The sequence below is a fragment of the Pseudorca crassidens genome, chromosome 2 (assembly GCF_039906515.1).
Source record: "Pseudorca crassidens isolate mPseCra1 chromosome 2, mPseCra1.hap1, whole genome shotgun sequence".
Classification (NCBI taxonomy): Eukaryota; Metazoa; Chordata; class Mammalia; order Artiodactyla; family Delphinidae; genus Pseudorca; species Pseudorca crassidens.
Window position 1 is genome coordinate 53083174 of NC_090297.1, and position 23626 is coordinate 53106799.

A 23626-nucleotide genomic window follows, 5' to 3' on the forward strand; every position below is an offset into this window, starting at 1 on the left:
ATTACAGTCTAATCAACCATACCTTGTTAGGATCTAATTTACACTTGTCTACAGGATTAGAATCCTTGATTACTTCAACCACATCCTCTCCAAATCTTTCTCCATAAAATCCCTAAAATAAGAAAAAGAAATCTTTCACATGAAGTTAACAGTAGTAGAAAACAGAGGAGGTCTCTGAGGGAGACTCCTGAGCAAAATCAGGCCATTTAGTAAGTTCTTGTACAACCATGTCAATAATTACAAAATAATAATTATTTGCATTCACAAAAGTTAAATTTAGTCTATCAAATTAGCATGGCCTTAGTCCATACTTATTTGATATTATTCCCATTTACTCATTTTAAATAACACAAAATACAAAAAAAAAAATTCACCACTGAAAATACAGGATTCCACAAGAGGTCCTCAAAAAAACAAACAAAAAGGGAATAGAAAGCAGAGACAAAAGAAATTCATTATACTTGATGTATAGGATATTAACTTTTATTGAGTTTGATGTAGCCTAATTTCTTGCAGTCAATGAGCAACCATTCATTTTTCTGAATTATTAATGTAATGTTCCAGAATATTCAAATAAAAGCATTGACTTGTTGAAGTTTTGTAAAATTTCAGATTTTGAAAAGGTAACCCTGGGTCAAGAATGTACTGACTTTTCCATATGACACTGAGTAGGAGCATGGGCAAGGGATGGAGCTATTCAAAAGGAAAAATTAAATCTCAATCCTCAAAGGAGAACAGCCACTCCTCCCTCTAAGATAATTTTTATGACTGAGTAAGTTTGGGAAATACTGTCTCAATATTTCCCAAGACTTACTTAATAGGCTCTTGAAAAACAAAAAGTCCAGCTTAAACCAATTTATGGAAGTTGAGTCCTGTGAAATCACCAATAAGAATACAATATTGAGAAATTAACATCAGCTGAGAATAAAAACTAGCCTAGAGCACTACCTCTCAAACTCTTATGTCTATACAAATAATCTGGGGATCTTGTTAAAATGCAGATTTTGATTCAGATGGTCTGGGGTAAGGTCTGAGATTCTGCAGTTCAAACAACCTCCCAGGTGATGTCAGTAAAGATTCTGTCCATGGACCACACTTGGAGAACCAAGAACAGAGAAAAGTTGGAAAGGATAACTATAGCAGAAAAGATTGGTTAGTTTCATAAACATAAAATTAATTATTTATTGTGAAAATTAAGTAGCTGCATAAAGGTTAAGGGATTCTAAGCAGTGTTTTTAAAGTATAATTTCAAGCTTTTAAGTTCTAAAGATTATCTCACTGGGTATCAGTTATGCCAAAAAGATAATGTACTTGGGTCAGAAATACCTTTGGGTTCTAATTCTAGTTCCATTAATACCTTATACCTTTTTCAAAATGTGGATAATACTATACATTTCTCCACAAATCACAGTAATTCTGAAAGATATAGGATTTCTAAAATATGTGTGAAAATAGACCCTCAAAAAAATCAAGTTAATATTATTTTACTGTTGCCATAAAAGATTTGAAAAAGACTATTACTGTACCTATCAAAAATCCTAATTCTAAAGGAGTAGTTTATTTGGCAGGATCTGGCTTATTAAATGATTAGATCTGGATCTGAAAGACTATTCACCACAGAAAATACAAATTAAAGATGACATTTTGTGAACCACCACAGCATTCACCTCCAATCTGTGAGATATCTCTGCAAGTTTGGTTATTGCAGGCTCCTTGTAAACAAATTCCTGTTCATCCAAATCCCCGAACTTGGTTCCATAAAAACCAACACGAAAATAGGTGCCAAACATCCGCTTACCATCCTAGGTGTAGGAAAATAAAGAAACTTTAATACAAAGTCTTTTTGTTTTACACATTTTGTTTCGATTGCTATGGTACAAAATTCTCAACACATTGCGAAAGTTTTAATTCAAAACTACAGTATTTTATTATTTTTCAAATGAAAGTAAAATAAAGTAATATTCTTTTTTTCATTATTTCTAACAAATAACATTGTGCCATTAGGGCTTTTACCGAATCATATATGGCATATGTTTTTCAGGGACTGTACCAAGTGATGTCCTCACATAGGTCTATTTTTTTTTTATGTCCATACAATTGAGATAAATTAACTCATTTTCCTTATTGCAAGAAAAGTTGCTTGGTATAAAACAAACTGTTCTAATTATCCTGAAATTAGAGCATACTAAAGTTAAATTTAAAAACAACACTAATATTTTTAGTTTCCATTAGCCTTTATATTATCTCTTTACATATATTAAATGAGATCGTAAAAGTTAGGAGCCAAGTATAGCACCTGGCACAGAGCAGACGGTCAGTAAATGTCACGACCATCCAGAAGCACTGAAGCAAAATATTTACAATTAGTATCCCTCTGCTGATAAAAATACTGATATGTGAAAGAGTAACTAAAAATGGAATAGAAAGGAAAAAATGTATAAATGAAAGATAAAAAGAAAAAAAATTTGAGAAGAGTTGGTTTTCTAAAGTCCCCAAACCACCCACTGCATACATTAACCACACATTCATCCCAAGTACAATGTACACTAAGGTCACCTGAACTCTTACACAGCACATTTGAAAACAAATTCCCTCAATAAAGATAAAATACTTGGAAGCTTTCTATGCAATTCTTACAATTTAGATACAAAGATGTTTCAGAAGGATTTTGGGGTAGCGCCCATATACACAGCCATACGTGAGTGTTTATATACCTCTGAATTCTCTTTAAGCCTAGTAAGTTTGATACTTATTTTTCCTATACTGACTTATTGCAAAGGCAAAAGGGTATGTAAAATAAGTTACAAATGAAACAGATAATGAAGCAAAATGGAAAATTCTGATCCTCAATTTTCCAGCCTTATAATAATAATAATAAAAAAATACAGTGACTAAAAATATCTCCACTTTTTTTTTTTTTTTTTTGCGGTACGCGGGCCTCTCACTGTCGCGGCCTCTTCCGCTGCGGAACACAGGCTCCGGACGCGCAGGCTCAGCGGCCATGGCTCACAGGTCCAGCCGCTCCGCGGCATGTGGGATCTTCCCGGACCGGGGCACGAACCCGCGTCCCCTGCATCGGCAGGCGGACTCTCAACCACTGCGCCACCAGGGAAGCCCCCATATCGCCACATTTTTATCCAGAAGAAATACAGTTTTAAATAAAAATGTCTTTGAGCTAAAGAAACTTGAGGCTGCTAATAAAAAATTTTTCAGTCGCTTCAAAATTTAACAGACATAAAAATTAACTGATTTCTATAGCAAATGAAATCTCTCTAGAGATTCAATGTATTCATTGAATTTGATTGAAATGTATTCAATCAAAATTTTGTTTAAAACCATCAATAAGCCAATGGAACAATATAATAATAGCAAATTCTGATATAATCAAGAAATGAAGACCCCACCACCTGGAAAATAAAAAAGGCATTTGAGAAAATTAACAATTTGTGATTGTTTTTTCCCAAAATGCCATAAATGTACATATTTATTTATTTTTTTAAAATCACAAATATTAAAATTTGTTATTCTGGCTGTATTCCCCTCAGAGTGTTCCAATTTTAAACCCTATTCTAAATCTTCAATATTATGATCATTTAAATATTTGAAGACTGCTATCAGAACTTGTTTCCCTTAGACTTTCCAGTTCTCAATCATCTTCATATGATAGGAATTACTATGCTGTTTTCATTTTATTAGTTTTTCAATGCCACCTTTTAAAGTGTGGTATCCCAAAAATAAACACAATATTGCTGATGTGATCTGATCAGTGTAGAGATCAGTGGGCTCACTGCCTCCCTGGATGTCGACTTAAATTTTATTAATGCAACTTAAAACTGAACTAGTTACTGAGCAGCCATTTTAAACTCTTTTTATTTACTTTCTCATACTGACATTCAGTTCAGGAAAAAAAAATTATTGAGTGCTTATAATGAGTTAGCCACTGTTCATCCTCAGGAACAGGAAAATAAAAATAAATAAGACCTCCCCAAGAGAGTAAAAAATGTATTCAAATAATTACAATACAAAGGGTTATATGCTATAATAAAAAGTGTATTGAGAAAGGAAAGATAAATCTTGTTAGAGCCAGGTCACAAAAGAGGTGACACACAGGCAGGATTCTACAACTTAAAAGAATGGCTAAGTGGATATGGGAGGGAAGGAAAGGAAAAAAAGTCATTAAACAGAATGTATGTGAGGGAAACCATTCATCCATTCATATATTTACTGAATGCCTACTATGTGTCAGCAAACTGTTCTAGACATTGGTGATAAATCAGTGAACAAAACAGAGTGGTCAGGGCAGGTGTCACAAAAAGGTGACATCTGAGCAAAGATGTGAAGGAGGTGTGAGAGTTATTCATGTGGATCTTCTGGGGGAAGTACATTCCAGGCAGAGGAAAGAGCCAGTGCAAAGGTCCTAGGACAGGAGCCTACCTCATGTGTTTGAAGAATAGGAAGGTGGCCAGAGTGGCTGAAGCAAAGTGTGCAAGAGGAAGAAGGTCAGCAGAGATAAGATCAGAGAGGAGTTACTGGAATTGAAAATGAATGTGTGTGTAGTGACGTGGAGGAGGGAACAGTGATTAAATTTATTTTCAACTTACGAAGAGTTCTCGAGTGTAAAACAATTGACTCTATCATGTTCATGAAAGACTAATCATATAGCTGTACCTTCAAGAAAAACATCACTTCATCTTATTTCCTCTTCAGAGTTTTGGACCACAGGATGATACCCATTTTTCCTTTGAATTAAAAAAAAGTACACTTTCCTACAATCTAGCCTATATTTTTCTAGCATTACCTTCCTTTAATGTCATGAATTCTTTCTGAACTTCCCATCATTCCCACACTCCAATTTGTTCTTCCTTAGCAGTTCTACTTACTGGGTCCACCTTCTTGTATTTGATGAAACTATGCCCCAGACAAGGAAATCCTTCTACGCATCTATCCATGTCTCTAGTGGGTGAAATTGCTTATGACAAATTATCTTAAGGCTTTTCTAGTTTTATCTTTATTTAGCAGGAAACATTCAGTTGGGCTAGTTGTATATTTCCACAATGACATCACTTCTAAAACTTCTTTCATCTTCACCCACAGCTTTCCATTATGCTTCTGACTCCATGTTGGATCTTTTACTTTAACCTTTGCTTTTTGTTGCTCTTGTTATTATAATCATACATAATGGCCTGCCTCAAGGAACCCTGACCCTCTGCATGAATGTTAAACTGAAGTGCCTCTGTTCAGTTCACAGGGAGACAATCTGACCCTGCCCACCTGTGAATGGCTGCAGAAAAGAAGAAATTAACACATGCCCTCCCTGATGCTGGCTAAGCCAGGAGATATTTTGCAAAACTAATGGCCTTTTCACTTTACTTCATCACCTCCTCCCCATCTCTGTTCTATAAAAAAACTGGCATCCAGACCCTGATAAGATGGTTTTTGGGGACACAGGTCCACCATCTTCTCCATCTGCCGGCTTTCCAAATAAAGTCGCTATTCCTTGCCTCAACACCTCATCTCCCGATTTACTGGCCTGTTGTGTGGCAAGCAGAGAGCTTGGACTTGCTAACACCTCCTTCAAGTTAACTGATTGCCAGATAGGCATACCAGTATTTCACACAGTGGTAATCTCCTTCTCTTCTATTAGATTTATTCTTCTTAAGAACATATACTTTTATCAGTTTATTTAATCACAGATCTCGACCAGGGAACATAACACCTCTTAGATTTCACAGCTAAATTGTGTTAAGATTTCAAGTAACAGTAATGATAATAATGATGACGATGATATAACAACAATAAAAATAATAATCTCCAACATTTTTAAAGTACTTACTATGTGCTAGACACTGGTTATCCACTTTACATGAGTTATGTCAATTCTTACCACGACTACGAGATACCATTTTTTTTACCCTCTTTTTATAGATGAGGAAAAGTAACTTGCCCAAGGTCACACTGCTAGTCAGCGGCAGAGCTGAGAGTTAAATCCCAATATATCTGACACCTGAGTCCAAGCTCTTATTTAAGCTATTTAATCCCCATATTCTATGTACTGGTATACAGACACTAGAACATAAGTATGATCTCTGAACCATCTTTTGCTTCTCTGATGCTTTCCTTGAGAACTTTTGAGAATTTCCTTGAGTAACTGTTTGAGAATTACTGGGTATCTCCCTCCCTGTATTTTGTCTTCCTCTATATTACAACACTGTCCTCTACTGTAATTGTTACTGCATGTTTGCATCTCCTTCCTGTAAACTGCAGTATGAAATTTAGGTTGGTGGTTTACCTACCAGATATATGCTTCTGATATATCCTACTGCATTTCTTATCAAAAGTTCAATTTTAACCATTATATGTTCTAGTCCAGAAAAAAACAAATCATGTCCAGTATCATCTACAAAGTAAATGTTTGCTGTCTGTATCTTTTTCTCATCAAAAGTAACATAAAGGGCAAACCTAACCAGTGGTACAGCATCATCAGTTGCTCAGTCATGGGTCTATACCAATTATTAGGGAGTCACCAACTATCAGAAAGTACCTCCTCACAGAGAAGCTCTTCTCACTTTCCCTAAATTCCTTAACATTTTTCATATCTAACTTCATCTCTTCACCTTTCCTGAGGTAAACAGTCATGGATGTTTTATACCTACACTGGTCTAGTTTCTTCTTTAGAGTGTCACATTTTTCCACTCAACTACTTGTTGTAAAAGTACTTGTTTTGACTATGCTCTTGGAACTTTTTTCATGCCCTTCTTTCAGCCCCCCACTCCCCAATCACCTATTAAAATTTGCTGTTTCTCATTCTGCTCTTTTACTGGCTTGGATGAGTTAATTTATCTCACGCAGCTTTAGCGTGGATTAAGGCTTATAAAAATTCAACAGAAGCCACTGCACCAGAACTATGGCTAGTATTTCTCAGCATATAAAAACCAAAATATTGGATGGACATCAAATACAACAACAAGAGTTATGATCCAGTTATTTTGCATGCTTCAATCTCATAAATTAGGGTACGCCACTTTTCTTTAGTGATTTAGTAGAGAGAATTTTAAAAAAGCTAAGCCCACCTTCTCAAGCCTTTCTGGAGACTATAATATATGCCTACTAGGGTGGTGATATTTCCCCTAGGATGGTGAAATATGTTGTAATCTTTTAAGGAAAAAAAATGGAGACAGTATTATGTGACTATGTTATCAATGGTTGGGGAATGACTGTTCTGAAAAATATAAACTTGCCTTAATCTACTTCTGAATACAAATTGTTCACTATTTGATAAATGGATAAATGTATCTTTTAAAATAAAATATATAGACACAAAATATGAAATGGCTGTAAGTTTCCATACAGAAATTCAATATTTCTCTTTTTTCTAAAAGTAATTTTAAAATGCAATCATAAGAGAGAAATTATTAAACATACTTTATTTCCTATTATTATTATTATTTATTTATTTATTTTTTTTTTGCGGTACGCGGGCCTCTCACTGTTGTGGCCTCTCCCGTTGCGGAGCACAGGCTCCGGACGCGCAGGCTCAGCAGCCATGGCTCACGGGCCCAGCCGCTCCGCGGCATGTGGGATCTATCCCGGACAGGGGCACGAACCCGCGTCCCCTGCATCGGCAGGCGGACTCTCAACCACTGCGCCACCAGGGAAGCTCTATTTCCTATTATTTTAAGAAAAATAAATGGGCTTGGGAAGAGAAAATAAAGGTAAATACTAAACAGTCATTAAGATATTGGAATTGGCAGATCACCATGATTTAAGAAGAGTTCATGATTTGTTATTTTGGATGGTAAATACTTTACCAAATTGCTAAATATCAAGTTTTAGAGTTATCTTTTACACACACACACAAACCCACACACACAGCCCTAAAAAGCTTTGCCAACTCAAATAATTTGTACCAAATCAAGGAGCACGGTAAAAAATGAAATACAATGCTAATATATAAGCCCAGATAGCGTTCCTCTAAGTCAGGGAGGGAGTATCAATTCAAAGAGCCTTTCTACAGTGTATCAGTTATCCTTATTGGATCTCAATCCAGTGAGAGTTCTTTGAGAATACTAGGAAATTAGCTAGGAAACGTAGCTTTTAGAAAAAATGAAATTACTGAAGTTTTCCCAGAGTCAAAAAGAAAAATATTCACAAGATAGGAACTTACCACAATAGACAATAGTAAAAGTAGGGAGTAGGGTCAGCAACCAGGGGCAAGAGAGAAGAGAAAACAGAAGCATTTTAATTAGGGAAATTTCAAAACAAATAAGCAGCAAATGGTAGCAAACATATTTTTAAAATGCAAGCATCCATTTAAGTTTTACAAGGGAAAAGCAAAAAACAAACGTGCAACAATTTTAGAAGCTACAAAGCTAAAGGTCCAGTGAAAGGTAGTGACAAGAATATAAACAAGAAAATAAAGTCTGTGCGACTTTTACCATGCAATAAACATGATGACAGAATATTAATATCATAACCAGTGAAAATTATACCTTTCAGGGGTCGATTTAGCATCAAGCAGACTAGTAATAAACTGCTCAGAGGTTTCAATGTATCTTCTTTTATCTACTTTTCACCTACTTCCATTTCATGTTAGGAAATCCATAAGGAACTTTATCACTCATAGATAACCATGTAAAGTCTCTTTATATAAGTCTTAATTGAGCCACAGAAATGAGAGGTTCTGTACTAGGTATTAATAAGGTCACACACATTTAATCTGGAGAACTAAGGTAGATGTAACTGTACTGGCTTCATCTGAAGAAAAACGAAAGGTGGCAACTAATTCAGAAATGGAAGAGAATGCAATAATAACATTTATTCTGAAGGTTTCTAGTTGGATCTTAAAACAAGGATTGAAATGCAAAACCAAACAGAGAAAGCCTAAGCTGCTTAATCAACATAAACCTGACTACAAAGTGAGAGGCAAAGCAGAAAACTTTACAGATATATTTAGCTTTAAATAAACCTGGTTTATTAATACCTTGTTTTATACCTCATCAAAATAAATTATTTTGTAGAATTTTAAATTTTATAGAATTCTTTCCTTTACAGAAGGATTGAAAACAAAGGCAATCAATTCTTCCTGGCACTTTTCAGGTAAGATTTAACTTATATATAACTTCATGAGCCTAACGACTCCATAAAAGGAAGCACACATAGTCTTCATCGAACACTAATTATCAAACATTGTCAGAATATGAGGTCAAATTAAATTTCCAGTTGTCTCAATCTCTTTATCCCTCCCTCCAACAAAATTCAAATGACAAAAGTGAATTTCTTTCCTCAGTAGTGCTTATACTCAAGGTGAAGTGACTCAAGATCAAATTAACACATTCTTTCATCAATTCTAAGATGCACATTTCTGGCCCATATTTTAGTATCTCTGTAGTTGGCATTCATCTTTCAACTGATAGGATGTTGTAGTTTAACACACAGGGTATTTTTTTTCTTTGTTTCTTAAAGGCATGGAAAATAATGGGATGTCTTACAATTGATGGCATCTTAGATCAGATGAAATATTTTTTATTTACACCTCTGAGCAATAACATATAAATCGACCTCTGTAAAATGAGGTGAAACAATATGGTTAAAAAAAGAAATTTGTGTGTAAATGTTGATGAAAGAAAATGCTCCAAAGGATAAAAACAAACTAAGTGATGACAAAGTGGCTCATTTACCAAAGAATCTCATTAGTGTAACATATGGATTTCCATGCACTGCCTACAACCTCTTAATAATAAATTTCTTAACATAACTTACAGTATTTTAACAAAATTTCTTTGGTTAATGAATTCAGTTGACAGCAGACAGCAACAGAACGCCCACAGCTAGCACATGTGGGCAAAGCATTGGCATAAGAAATCTGATCAAATCAATCTATTAGTGTCTTTAACTAACTAAAACATTACCTACCTCCCAGCCAGTACTCTGTATAATAAAAAGTAAAAAAAGGGCAAAGTCATAAAAAAAAAAAAACTGTTTAAAAAGAACAAAAAAAAGCCAAAGGAAGTTCAGTAGTGTAAGGTACCATATACCATAAATTCTTCTTCGTATAGAAAACACCAGGGTACTTTAAACACCATATTCCTTCACTTAAGACCTGTGATAATATTATAAATTCCTTGTTCAAAACCTAGAAGCTAAAATTTCACCTTTTAAAACTTTAATAAGTGAAAAGTACAAATTTGGGGGAAAGAAAGCCAACTACTTGTTTCATTTGTGTCTAAATTAGATCCCTAACTAATGTGAGCTGCACTTCACTGAAGTATCGCAGGTAAATTGGAATAGACATTGAAATTTCACTCAAATGTCTTTGATACAAATGGATGAAAGTTTCTTGGAAGCTACTAGCTCTAGATGTTCCAGACCTGATGTGTAATTTGCAATTTATAGGTCTGGAAGCTGGGATGAGATTTCCTTAACAGTATATGTACAACTGATTATAAAAAGACCCAACTGTTGTGATCAAGAATCCTAATGATCTTTTGCAACTTCAACATTTTAGTAAACAATAATAAAATTCTGGCTTAACAGTATAGTGGCCCTATTTAAGACTTAAAATTTTTCAGATTATATCAATTCATCCAGAACAGCTTAGTCCATGGCAAGAAAGAGGAAGTCAAGTTGACAGACAATAAAGTAGGACTAATACCGAACGAAAAAGTGGAAAACCAGTACTCCACTTCCTTCTTTGATGATGGCAGTAGCAGACAACAGCATGGGTAGCACAGGGAAGGGAAGAGAAAAGTGGAGAAAGAGGAGCCTCGACAGGATACTTCAGAGCATTTCAATGGAGCCAGTGACTCAGCTTCAGGGAAATCAACTGCTGGTAGTCTACTTCATTTCTAAACCAAGTTTATTTTAATTTTAATTTTAGTGATAATATGTGGATTCCATGAACTATAAACAAGTACTGAAGTCATACTATTATAACTGAATAAACATGACAACCATTTATTCATTATTTTCACTAAACATTATTTTCATATTAGAAATATGTCAAAGGATGATTGAATAAAAATATATGGGAAAAACAGTTAAAAGTTCAGTTGAAATCATTAAAAATATTAGGAGTTTATTAAACTTTCACATCATTTAATAAAAAGTTAAACATAACAACTTTTTTGGCAGCAAATGAATAGAAATCAACTTAAAAATCAGATTCATAACTATAACCCACACTGTGAAACAGAAAATAACTCACAATTTAAAACAAATTTAGCAACTAGTAAAAATTCAAAAAAAGTGAAGGAAAAAAAGAGAAGCTATGTGGAAAGGTTATGATGATCATAATCTACTTTAGGTAAACTCAGTTTTGTTAATGAGTCTTGCTTTTGGCCATGAACCATCATTTTGACACTGTTCATTTGTAACCTCATTAAAATGGTCATTTCGTGACATCTAGTTTGACATTAGTACATAGCAACACTAATGCTTGTAGACAGTTTTCTCCATTTATACTGAAGCTAGAAAGTACAATCATTACCTGATGAACAATTTTGCTGAATGCTTCTTGAAGTTTACCATGAATCGTGGATAGTTTCTTTGCATCCCGATTAGCTTCATGAATAGGAATAAGTACTTTGTAAACCTCGTTAACTGCTTCATACATGCCAGCCTATAAGAATAATAAGATATTGCTTTCTTTTACATCAATAAGAAAGTGAATTACAATTTATGAACTCACAATATTTCTACTAAGACAATACTACTGTTTTCCAATAGGACATAAAAACAAACACTACTAATTTTTAATTTGATTAAGGCCTAATAAAATAATTTTGCACAATTTAATATTATCTCTTCTAGATAGATGAATGGATATGTATGCATGTGTGTTTGTGTCTGTGCATTTAAAATACACACATATAATATATGCATATTTATATTTCTATATAATTTGAATTGGACATTTTGCTTTTATCTACCCAGTAATTACTTAACTAAAATAAATGTGTGTATGTGTGTGTCCTCATATACGCACGTAAACTTTTGCAGAAACTAATTCTGAGCAGAGGAATAAAGAAACCCAATTATTACACTGGTCACAGATACGCAAATATCAGATAACCTGTGGCCTCCTAGGACACTAAAATTATTAACTTTTCCAAAATATTAAATTGGCACAGGAAATCTTATTGGAACTCTCCTATGGAAAAATCTCTGATTTTTAACAAAACATAAGAAGGTTCTGAACCACCAGATTTTACTCAAGTAGGGGATAGTTGGTCAGTAGGTGACTAAGGGTTGCTCTGGTTATAATCAGAGTAAGGGACAAAACGTGTTTACACTGCTACCCACTCTCTTGCCTTTAGTAATGGATTCATGGCTGTAGTGAAGGAAAGGAGAGGTATTTTCCAAGAGCCACTGAGTTCCCACTGCCTCACACATCAGAAAACATTATTTTCCCAGGGAAAACCTATGGTTCTCATATTTTCTAGTCAGTTCACAAGAGTATATTTAAGCAACATGTAGCTGTAAAAGTAAAGTATATTTAGTGTAACTAAAATGCCCAGTAATTATTTTACTTAATATTAAATAGATTAATTGAAAAAGAATGAAATTCACAATTATATGCTCTTGCAAAATATAGGCTTCTGTAATATAGGCCACTGTACCCCAATCTAAATTCACTGCTGTGAATTATTAAAATTAAACACATATACATAGAGAATGTATATTTATTAAAATATTCCATTAATACCAAAAAACTTTTTTTCCCTGCTAGTTCAGATCACTTAAATTGAAACTCAAGGAACAGAGATCCGGGGTAGGAATCAGGACAATCAAGGTCCTCAAAAACAAGAAATTTTACAGTGGACCAATGCCTAACGTTCTTTGAGTCTCAGAATCATTATTAAATGAATTGCTTCTAAATGCCAATAATGATGAGAAGATGATAATAGCAAACACATTAAAACTTACTTGGAGCCAGGCACTGTGATAAGCACTTTACATAGGTGAACTCATTTAACCCTGATAACATTCCTTGAAGTAGGTACTATTATTAGATGCATTTAACGGTTAAGAAAAGTGAGGCACTGGTAGGTTGAGTAACTTGTGCCTGAAGTGATTTAACTACTAAGGTAGCAGAGCCAGGATCTGAATTCTGACTGTATGCCTTCTAAATCTATACCCATAACCAATATATTTCTGGGGAGGGTTAAGGCCAGGAGAAGCAATAACCAATTCCTAATAATAGTACAATGGGGAAGGTGGGAAACACTGTATATTACCTCAAGCTTCCCTTTTACCTTAACATGAACCTCACTGTCTCCCAAACCTTGGTGCTGGGATACTAAACACTCAGCAGAAAACTCACAGAAAGCAGGTGACCGTAATCACCATGGTTCAAGAAAGTAAGCAGGGATTTGGCTGGCTGTTTTTTCCTTCTCCAACAAACATCCCATCTCAGATCCACATGACTGCTTTAATTCTTCACATACAGATGGGGAGGGACAAGGATTAGAGTTATAGCATGGTAGGGTAGATCAGACAAGGGATCTAGGATGTAGTTCATAAAGCTCCTGATACCACTTCAATATCTACCTAATAGAACTCACTATGCAACCAATGGGATGAGTGGCCATAATTTTCCTGAGTACCACAGGCTTTCTGTTTTGCTGGGGTTTTTTTAAATTTTAAAGTTTTAGAAAATGTTTGGTGGTAAAGTTTTGTAAAGCAAGAAAAAAAAAATCTCTTACAGACTAAGTGTTGGTTCACAAACAAGCAGATGAAAAACACTGGAGGAAGTGACAGACTATTAAAATAAAAAGGAATAAGCAATGATGAATCTAGAAAGAAAATATGTTACTAGATGGTTCTTAAGGTATTTAGAGAAAACTACCATAAAGGAAAAGCAGAGTTGTAGGCAGAAAGCATAAATATACATGTCACTAATAATTAAGAAGTATGTAATTGTGGGAAGAAATGAATAAGAGTCATCTACCATAGAGAAAGAAGCAGCTGCTTGTTCCAGTAATCCCACAAGTCCTGACTCAGTAAAGTACTTTCCAGAGCAGATACCTTCTTCATCTGGAGATACCACATCATCTGAGACTGCAGATTCTTCTAAAACATTAGATGAAATATTCTAGGAGGAAAAAAATGTTTAAGGCTTGTGAAATGGAATTAATTTCTTAACATGAAAGATGTATATGAAGAAGTAATTGATGATGAAATATAGCTACCAGCTTAAGTTTAAAAAAAAAGGGTAGTCAATGCAAAGATAAAAGACAAATCTCCAAAAACTTTTTGTACTGTGAAGATGACAATAAAGTGTAACACCACTGCTAGATAACTTTTCCATTAATAAAAAGTTGCAAGAAAGAAAATTAAGAAAAATCATGGGCTAAGGAAAATCATAATATCACACAGAACACCTATGGAGACTTAAACAATCTTTATTTTTAATTTAATTGAACTTGCTAAAACTCTCTTTCAGGGAAAATAAGGTACAAAAATGGTCCCTTGGCTTGCCTAACATACATCAAGTTAATGAGAAAACTCAGGTATATTAAAAGCCCTCTTACCCAATGAGATTGGGATCAGCCATTATTTCTAAAAAAGAAATGATACCTACATACCTTAAATATTTGATTTGAACCTAAATATTCACAGTAGATATACACTCATTTGTCAATTTCCTGAAGTAGATCTAAGGTCTTTTCTTTGTGTATGGGTCTCGAGATCAGAGTTCCATGTAATCTCTCTTGACTAAATACCCACAATGCAACCTTTATTTAAGATTTCCAGTTTTGGTTTCTTTAGAGTAAAAACTTGAACTTAAAAGATTATCAAATTATCCTAGACTTCTCGGAGCTTTTCCCCCATTCTTTCTTTATTTGTCTGATCTCTTTGCAAAACATTCAACTTGGTTTTCAGAGAAACAATAACTTACTTTCTTATTGCATTTAGATTTATCAGAGAACATAATATTTAATTAAATTTTGTAACTTCCCAAACCTGGCTTTAACAGGTTTTAAGAAAAGCAAAGTATAACTAACTCTTGGTAAGCAAAGAATTCAACTAGTGGGTAAGGGGGATGTAACCGTACTAGAGCATAAGCTATCATCTCTGAGTCATATATTAGCATATTTATACAGGGAATGGAGAATGTTGGTTTACCTGGTATTTTAATTAAAAGCCAATTAAGAGTTTCCACTGAATTCTGATTCTCAATATCTTGAATGTATTTCATAGATGCTACAAAGTCCACAGCAGTATAGGCAAAGAGAATAAATATACACAGCACTGATAATGCAGAGGTAAGAAAATGTGGAAGAGAATTAATGAGAAATACACTTTAAAAATGTATTAATGAAAGTAATAGTGAAATGTTAATTCATCTACTGAAGTATCACCTTCAGTCTTTATGCTTTCCTTACAAGCTGAATGAATCTAAACACCAGTGAGAAAAGTTAAATCCAAAAAAGGACATACCTTGATTTAATGTAAACCTGGCAGATTCCTACCTGAAATGTTACACATCCCACAGGAAGATATTTCCGGTCCTCCAGCATGCTCAGATATTCAGCAACAAGTGCTGCTGAGTGAACGAGGCACTGGGCAGCTTCAGCATGATTGCTGCGTTCCGAGTGTTTGCCAGCCATGTTCTGCAACCAGGTCAGCCGCAGGTCTGGAGAGGTCTGGTACCCCTTGGCAATTCTAGTTAGAACAGAAATTCTTCTCAATTAGCATTTGCTTCCCAAGCTAGAAGGGAGTCCAAATTGCTTTTTCAGTGTTTAGGTTTCTGTTATTGAACACAACCTATTAAGACAAGTTTTTGGGTCGTATGAAAATGTCTTTGAGTATGCTTAGAGAAACAACTGTGGGCCAATGGAACAGTAATATCAGTTTTTTGCAGTGGGGGGCTAAAAAAAGGACATTTTATATGAAAATCTGGACACTAAGGAAACAATCAGTAAGGGAAAAACTGTGGGAATTTACATGTTTATTATAGGAATATAAACAAGTTTTCTATTCAAGGAAAAAAATTTATAGAAGATTGTTTCACTGTATCATTTTTATTTTAAAGAACATATTTGTTTTTGTTTTATTTGTGCCTTTAAGGAACTCCAAAACTGTAAAAAGAGAAGGTCATATGGCAAAGAAAAAGTCAAGTTTTACTTACATCTTTTAAGTTACAACAGGAATTACAAAATTCTCAAAATACCCTATAAATATTATCCTATAGGCAAAACCATATTTAAAATCAGCAAAATTAATATTGTAGTAAAACGTTAATACACTGTATTTTCTTCCTAAAGAACTTTTACATTTAAAATATGGATCTTGGGCCTTCCTAGGAAATCTAGGGCCCAGGATGCCAAGGTGTTAAATGTGTCATTACTTTAAATAATCCTCTTGTTTTTGATAATCAATAAATATACCGAACAATTATTCATAGTTCTTAAAAGAAGAAGTGACACAGGGGATCTGATAAAGCACATTTTGACTTTTCAATTACCGTTAGAAAACGACAAATAAGTTTTGTATTTTTTTTAATCTCATGTTTTTTGTGTATCGTACTAATTTAAGCCCCATTATACAAGGTATAAGTGAATCAAACAAATGTTACCTGTACATTAGATCAATCAACATTTCAGGATCCTCCTGGTGTTCCTTCATTTTAACAGTATCAGAAAGGATCATATGGAGATTGAAAACCAAATCTTGGACCTGTAGCAGAGAATTGTATGAAAAACATCCATTCATTCACAATCATTAAATTAATTTGGAAGATATTTCAGATAAGCATCTAAAGATTTCAAAACAATATGATTTTGATATAGTTCTAAAGAGTCTGGGTATGATGGGGTAAGATGAGTGAAGGGTGGTAAACTATACAAATTGCTCAGCAGACTGTTTTTTCAGTTCTCTCACCCAGAAACAAGTAGAAATGTAAGTAGAAATAAAATACATATAGGGATATAGGGAATACAGGAAAAGAACACAAAAGGAAATCTTCTCCTATGTTTCAGATTTTCCCAAAAGGTAGTTTGTAGAAACTTTAGTGTTTGAGGCAAATTACATTAATCAGTGGGAATAGTTTCATCATAAAGCTTTTTTTTGTCCATACTGCCTAAGTCTAATGTTATTTTGGTACAAATTCACAGAATTAAACACCAAAGATATTAACCATTCTGAGAAGGGAGGGTGGCTTATTAAAACAAAGAGATTCAGCCCTATCTATGACACACATGGATGAAAGAAAAATACAGGTTCCACCAGTTAAAACCAAAGTTTGATCTAACAATTTGGAAAATGCCTATTTACAATTCCTATTTCAGTTAATCCTCTAAAAAGTAGCATTTCTGACCTGATCAGGAAATGTTGTCTCCCTCAATTCCAAGTCTTCTTCAGCATATGTCAGTATAGTCTTTAGAGAACGTCTTAAGAATTCTTCATTAAAATTCTGAGACGTGCCCACCAAGGAAGACAGTGACATGGTTACCTGCATTTTAACCCTGGCAAAGTTCTGTAACAGAGAAATTGCCAGGTAAACATTTAATACAGGAAAGCTTAAAGTGAAAAAGTATATATTTTTTTACTTCCTAAAAGGAAAAGGTTAGTAAAAAAAAATACCATTCTATGCAAAATATTTTTGAAAAAGTAATGAAATGTTTATATTGAAATCTTCTTCTTATTTTTTTTTTTGCGGTACGCGGGCCCCTCACTGTTGTGGTCTCTCCCGTTGCGGAGCACAGGTTCTGGACGCGCAGGCTCAGCGGCCATGGCTCGTGGACCTAGCTGCTCCGTGGTATGCGGGATCTTCCCGGACCGGGGCACGAACCCGTGTCCCCTGCATTGGCAGGCGGACTCTCAACCACTGTGCCACCAGGGAAGCCCTGAAATCTTATTTTTAAAAGGACATAAAGCTTAGAATCTTGCTGTAATAATAGCCTACAAAACAGAGTAAAAAATAAAAATTGTGTGTTAGACTTGAATTAGAAGTTGTGCCTAGACTTTACATTGATCTACTATGAGGTATATATTATTAATAATAATACCATTTTTACAGATGGGTTAAAGGAACTTGACGAGCATCACAAAATTCTTAAGTGTTAGATGCGGTCTTTGCATTCTAGCCCCTTTCATTAGGTCCACGGCTATGAAAAAATAACTCACATCCTCTATAAAGAAACTTAAAGGTAGAATCTTTGGAGTGATGCCTATAAGAGCTTACACTCTTCCTTTTCTAGCGAAAATTCATTTCTGTTGCACCATTCCCAACTGTGAAAGTACTCTTAAGAGTTTATCAGTGACAACCTAGTAATCGCCAAATCCAAGATACTTTTTTGTCAATATTCTACTTGACATCTCTGTATATTTAAATGTATTGATTACTTTTGCCTTGAAAATTGCCTGCCTTATCTTCAATGGTACCACCTTATCCTGATTTTTCTATTCTTTATCCACTCTTTTTCTGTCTCCTTTATTCCTCAGTTGCCCTTCTTAAATATCAGTGTTCCCAAAGATTCTGTCAAGAAACCTTTTCACTTCTCATACTCTAAACAGCCTCATCCATTTTTCTGCCTTGGACCAGTACAGATACATGTCTGTGTCTTCAGTTCATATTTCTCTCTTGAGCTCCAAGCTGTTATATTTTACTAGATGGTTCCTTATGAATGTCGCATGGGTACCTCAGTTTTAACACTTCTGAAATACCTTCTTGGTACTTCCCTGCTGGCGCAGTGGTTAAGAATCCACCTGCCAATGCAGGGGACATGGGTTCGATCCCTGATACGGGAAGATCCCACATGCCGCGGAGCAACTAAGCCTGTGTGCCACAACTACTGAGCCCACGTGCCGCAACTGCTGAGCCCGCGTGCTGCAACTACTGTAGCCTGTGCACCTAGAGCCCATGCTCCGCAACAAGAGAAGCCACCGCAGTGAGAAGCCCGTGCATTGCAATGAAGAGTAGCCCCTGTTCACCGCGACTAGAGAAAGCCCGTGCGCATCAACGAAGACCCAACACAGCCAAAAGCACAAAGAAAGAAACAAACAAAAAACACCTTCTTTTCCTATTGATTAAATAAATGGTGCTACTATTCTTGTAATCAGTCACTCAGGCCAAAAATCTAGGAGTCATTCCATTGTCATTCTCCCTCTCATTATTCATACCATAAATCCAATCCACACTGTCCTCTAATCTGTTCCAATCTGTTCTTTCTCCATTCCCAATGCCATTTCTTTAGTTTATGCCCTTACCATTACTGTAATAACTTCTTAATCAATCTTTCGGCCTTTTTCTCACCCCTTTTTCTCTCTCCCTGATGCTATAAGTAGCATCAGGTAAATTTTTGTAAAATGTGAATCTGAACATGTCAGTCTTCTTCTTAAAATACTCCAATGGCTGTTCACACCTTTGAAGATAAAATTCGAATATTTGACCAAGTAAATATGTCAAACTATATGGTGGGAACTGAGAGTATAGTGAGAAACAGTGTCTGCCCTATGACAGCTTAGTACAGACATTTCAATTACAATTTTATCTCTTATTACTCTCCCTTTGAGCCATAACAATTAAGAAGTGCTAAAAAAGTTTCCTTCTCTGCCTGTTTTCTACTCTCATCTCAATGCCTTTCTAATTATCTATGTGCCATTTTCTTTACCTACAAAGTTCTACCCACCTACTTACCCATCCGACTGGGCAATTCTTCATCTTTAGTTCAAGCATCTCCTCTTTCTGAAAACCGATCTTTGAGAGCATAAGCTCTTCTTTTTTTTCCAACGTCTTTTTTTTTTTGAGAGCATAAACTCTTTTTCTCTGTGCTTATACAGTCCCCTGTGCTTACCTCTCATTATATTAATAGCAAACACTTATTGAGCATTTGCTCAGAGCCAGTTACTGACATAAGTGTTTTACTTAATTTATATAATCCTCACAAAACCATGTGAAGTAAGTGCTTACTATTACAATTATTAGCTGAACATTACCTGTTCATCTCCTACCCTAGTAGATGTTAAGCTATTTGAAAATAAGGACTGTCCTTTTATCTATGTTTGCCTAATGCCTACCACAGTACCTAGAGCACAATTTAATACTTAGTTCTACTAGTATTTCTTGATTCTATAAACTATATAAAATCACTGCCAGTTAAAAAACTACCTATTCCTTTTTAGAGGCACTACCTCACACTAAGATGATAAATCACCTATTTTCATCCTATTATATAAAGCTTTCCTAAAATAACAGAAGACTGAATCAAGAAAACTCCAAGTGTAGTCAAATTTTAGGGACTTTATTTCAAAAACTAAACAAGATCCATAAAGTAACTAGATTCTTCTGTTCTGAATTAGGAAAGAGGACTTGGCTTCCAGTGAAAATAGGATAGTGAGAGACAGCAAGTTCCTACTTCTCCTGGATTTCATATAAAAATAAAAGATGGGGGGCTTCCCTGGTGGCGCAGTGGTTGAGAGTCCGCCTGCCGATGCAGGGGACACGGGTTCGTGCCCCGGTCCGGGAAGATTCCGCTTGCCGCAGAGCCGCTAGGCCCGTGAGCCATGGCCGCTGAGCCTGCGCGTCCGGAGCCTGTGCTCCGTAACGGGAAAGGCCGCAACAGTGAGAGGCCCGCGTACCGCAAAAAAATAAATAAATAAATAAAAGATGAACAGAAAAAAATCCATAAACTCTATTTCAGCAAAATGAGGAGACATACATAATCCATATATTAGAAAAATGCATAAGGGTTGCCACGACAAGCTAAATAGGAAGCAGATTCAATGGAAGGCAAGGAGGGGATAGTAAAAAGTGAGGAATCCTACGGTGCAGATTTAAGAAATAATCGGAAAAATACTTCTTTTAAATAAGAAACTCACTTTGAAGTGATTAAAAACTATCTGTCTTGGAAACAAAATGACCTAAAAATCTGGAGGGACTGGTTAGAAATAGATTGACCAGAAACTTTAGGAAGTTAGGTAAGATGTGTATACAACAGCAAAATCCCATGACAGACACATTCCTGAAGGAATGTCCTATAAATACCTGGGCCAATATAAACTATCTCATTCTATGTAGAGAAACAAAAAGGTAAAGAAGATCAGTGAAACATGAGGTAAGAAACACTTAATAGGAAAATATGGTCATGAAACAGATGAAAATTCTAATAAAATATTTTACCTTAAATTATAAAAAATTTATGAAGCCATTCACTTTAGAAAGGAAAAAAAATGGCAGAAATAAAAGAACTCAAGGAAAGCCACTGTGATAGCTAAGATTTTCTTTCACCCCCCACCAAGAACCAATATTCACTAGCTTGGTGGCAATACTTCCTCCACTGAGAATGCATGATTAAAGAAATAGAGGGCTGAAGGTATTATATAATTATAAAGGTAATCATTAGAACAATACAAACTTTGTTAAATATAATAAAGACTACACCAAAAAAATAAGGTGAACAGACCATAAGTGCAAGATGAAAACAACCAACAAATTTTTTTAAGGAGAGAGGTGGGGAAGCATAACAAAATAATACAACACAACTCTAGGACGTATCTGATAGAATAACAAGTATGAAAAGGTTTAATTCAACTTAGAGACTGGATTACAAGGCAAAACCCAACTCTATGTTGTATATGAGAGGCATGTTTAAAATAAAGTGATTCAAAAATGTGAAAACGAAAGGATAGGCAAAGGTAACCGAAGACACGTTCAAATTAGAAAGAAAGCAGAGGTATCTTAATACCATACAAAGCAGAATTCAGTCCAAAAATATAAAAATTTTAAATGAAACCAATTCAGGGTCTTTTTCAATTCTAAAGGGAATAATTCATAGTAAGATATAATAGCTACGAATAGTAGTTATACATATACCAAATAGTTATGAATATCAATTTACCAACAAAGACCTAAAGGAGAAAGAGACAGTGTATAGGCTTTAAATCATCTCCTTCAGTCCACCAAATGGACCAAAAATAAAGAAAAACAGAATAATGTAATTAAAAGGTATATCTGTTTAACTCAATATTCTGAAAATAAAGAGTACCCCTTCTTTTTAAATGCTTGCATAACATTCATAAAAACATTATATGACTGGACACACAAACAAACACATCCATACTACCAAAAAGGAGACACAGTGTATTAATTGTATGACCACTTTGCAATAAAACTAAAAATTATTGGGAATTCTCTGGCGGTCCAGTGGTTAGGACTCCACACTTTCACTGCTGAGGGCCCGGGTTCAATCCCTCGTTGGGGAACTAAGATCCTGAAAGCTGCAGCACGGCCAGAAAAAAAGAAACAACTAAAAATTATCATCAAAACTTTAAAACTTTGGGTTAAAAAGAAAATATAAACTGAAATTACAAATATCTACAAACCAAGAATACTGAGAATACTACATATCAGAACCAATGAGACACCAAAAACAGTGCACGATGGAATATTCTAGACCTTAAATACTTACATGAGTAAGAATAAATGAACTAAACATTTGACTCATAAAGTTAGGAAAAATAAAACACAAATCTATTATCAAATAAAAAAACATAAAAGAAAACATGGAATTCTTCAAAGACTGGCATATAATCATAAAATATCAAGCCAAGATATTTAACTTTTAATTTTCCTTATGACTTTCATTTCACTTAATGATAATAATTAAAATTTACAATAGCTCAACATTTATATTCTAAATCTGTACTACTACACATTAATTTTAGTATAGGAAGTAAAACTGAAGATTTGGACTTTTATAATATGTCCACAGAATGAGAAATAGAAAGACAAATATTAGACTCAAAACATACCAAAAAAATTCCATGCTCCCCCTGAACCCTTTTAATAGTTATCTACAGAAGTTATATTTCCTAATGAATCAAAGATACAATCCTGAGATGAAACACTTACATTCCCAATCTCAAAGTTCTGTCTCATAAGTAGGTAAAGGGAGGCACTAGCATGTGACCGTATTGTACCGATGCTACTGCTACAGTGCCGGAGAAGCCGGAGGCATAAATCAGCACACTGCTCTGTCTCCTCTTCAAACAAGAGTTCAGGGAACTGTAAAGAAACAACACCAACACTGAATTTATGCAGTAAAAGTTCCAGAGATATGTCAATATAGCCTGACGTGGAGATTTGTTGGTGTAGCCCAGGAATTAAAAGAATGTTAAGGGGGCTTCCCTGGTGGCGCAGTGGTTGAGAGTCCACCTGTCGATGCAGGGGACGCGGGTTCGTGTCCCGGTCCGCGAAGATCCCACATGCCGCGGAGCGGCTGGGCCCGTGAGCCATGGCCGCTGAGCCTGCGCGTCTGGAGCCTGTGCTCCGCAACGGGAGAGGCCACAACAGTGAGAGGCCCACATACCGCAAAAAAAAAAAAAGAATGTTAAGGGACAATATTTACTAATGGTTAATAACATGGCCCACAGAGCCAGATAGACTGGGTTCGAGTATGGATTACACTAGTAATATGGCCTTGGACATATTTTCTCATCCTTAAAATGGGCCTAATGATGTTATCTATGTGGGACTGTATGACTACCTTAGATTTGATAATGTGCATTAAACACTTACTACTATAGTAACTAACATAATAATTCTGTGAAATGTTTTTATTATCACAAAATAGTATATAAGTTATTTTCACTGGCTAAGTTTCATCAACAGCTCTGCATTCCA

General features: G+C 35.1%; 1 protein-coding gene across 6 annotated transcripts in view; it reads right to left on the minus strand.

Moving 5' to 3' along the window:
- The window catches only part of DOCK7 (dedicator of cytokinesis 7), a 208106-nt gene that overhangs the window by 12059 nt on the left and 172421 nt on the right, over positions 1–23626 (minus strand). For 3 of the 6 annotated variants that reach the window (XM_067726373.1, XM_067726376.1, XM_067726378.1), the window contains 9 exons: positions 22856–23008; positions 17321–17479; positions 16580–16680; positions 15474–15666; positions 13949–14092; positions 11486–11617; positions 9913–9927; positions 1668–1793; positions 23–112 (listed from right to left, as the gene is read on the minus strand). In XM_067726373.1, the coding sequence (XP_067582474.1) occupies positions 23–112; positions 1668–1793; positions 9913–9927; positions 11486–11617; positions 13949–14092; positions 15474–15666; positions 16580–16680; positions 17321–17479; positions 22856–23008 (1113 nt within the window). Of the gene's footprint in view, positions 1–22; positions 113–1667; positions 1803–9912; positions 9928–11485; positions 11618–13948; positions 14093–15473; positions 15667–16579; positions 16681–17320; positions 17480–22855; positions 23009–23626 lie in introns of all 6 variants that reach the window. The other 3 variants (XM_067726374.1, XM_067726377.1, XM_067726375.1) reach the window with 2 other exon arrangements.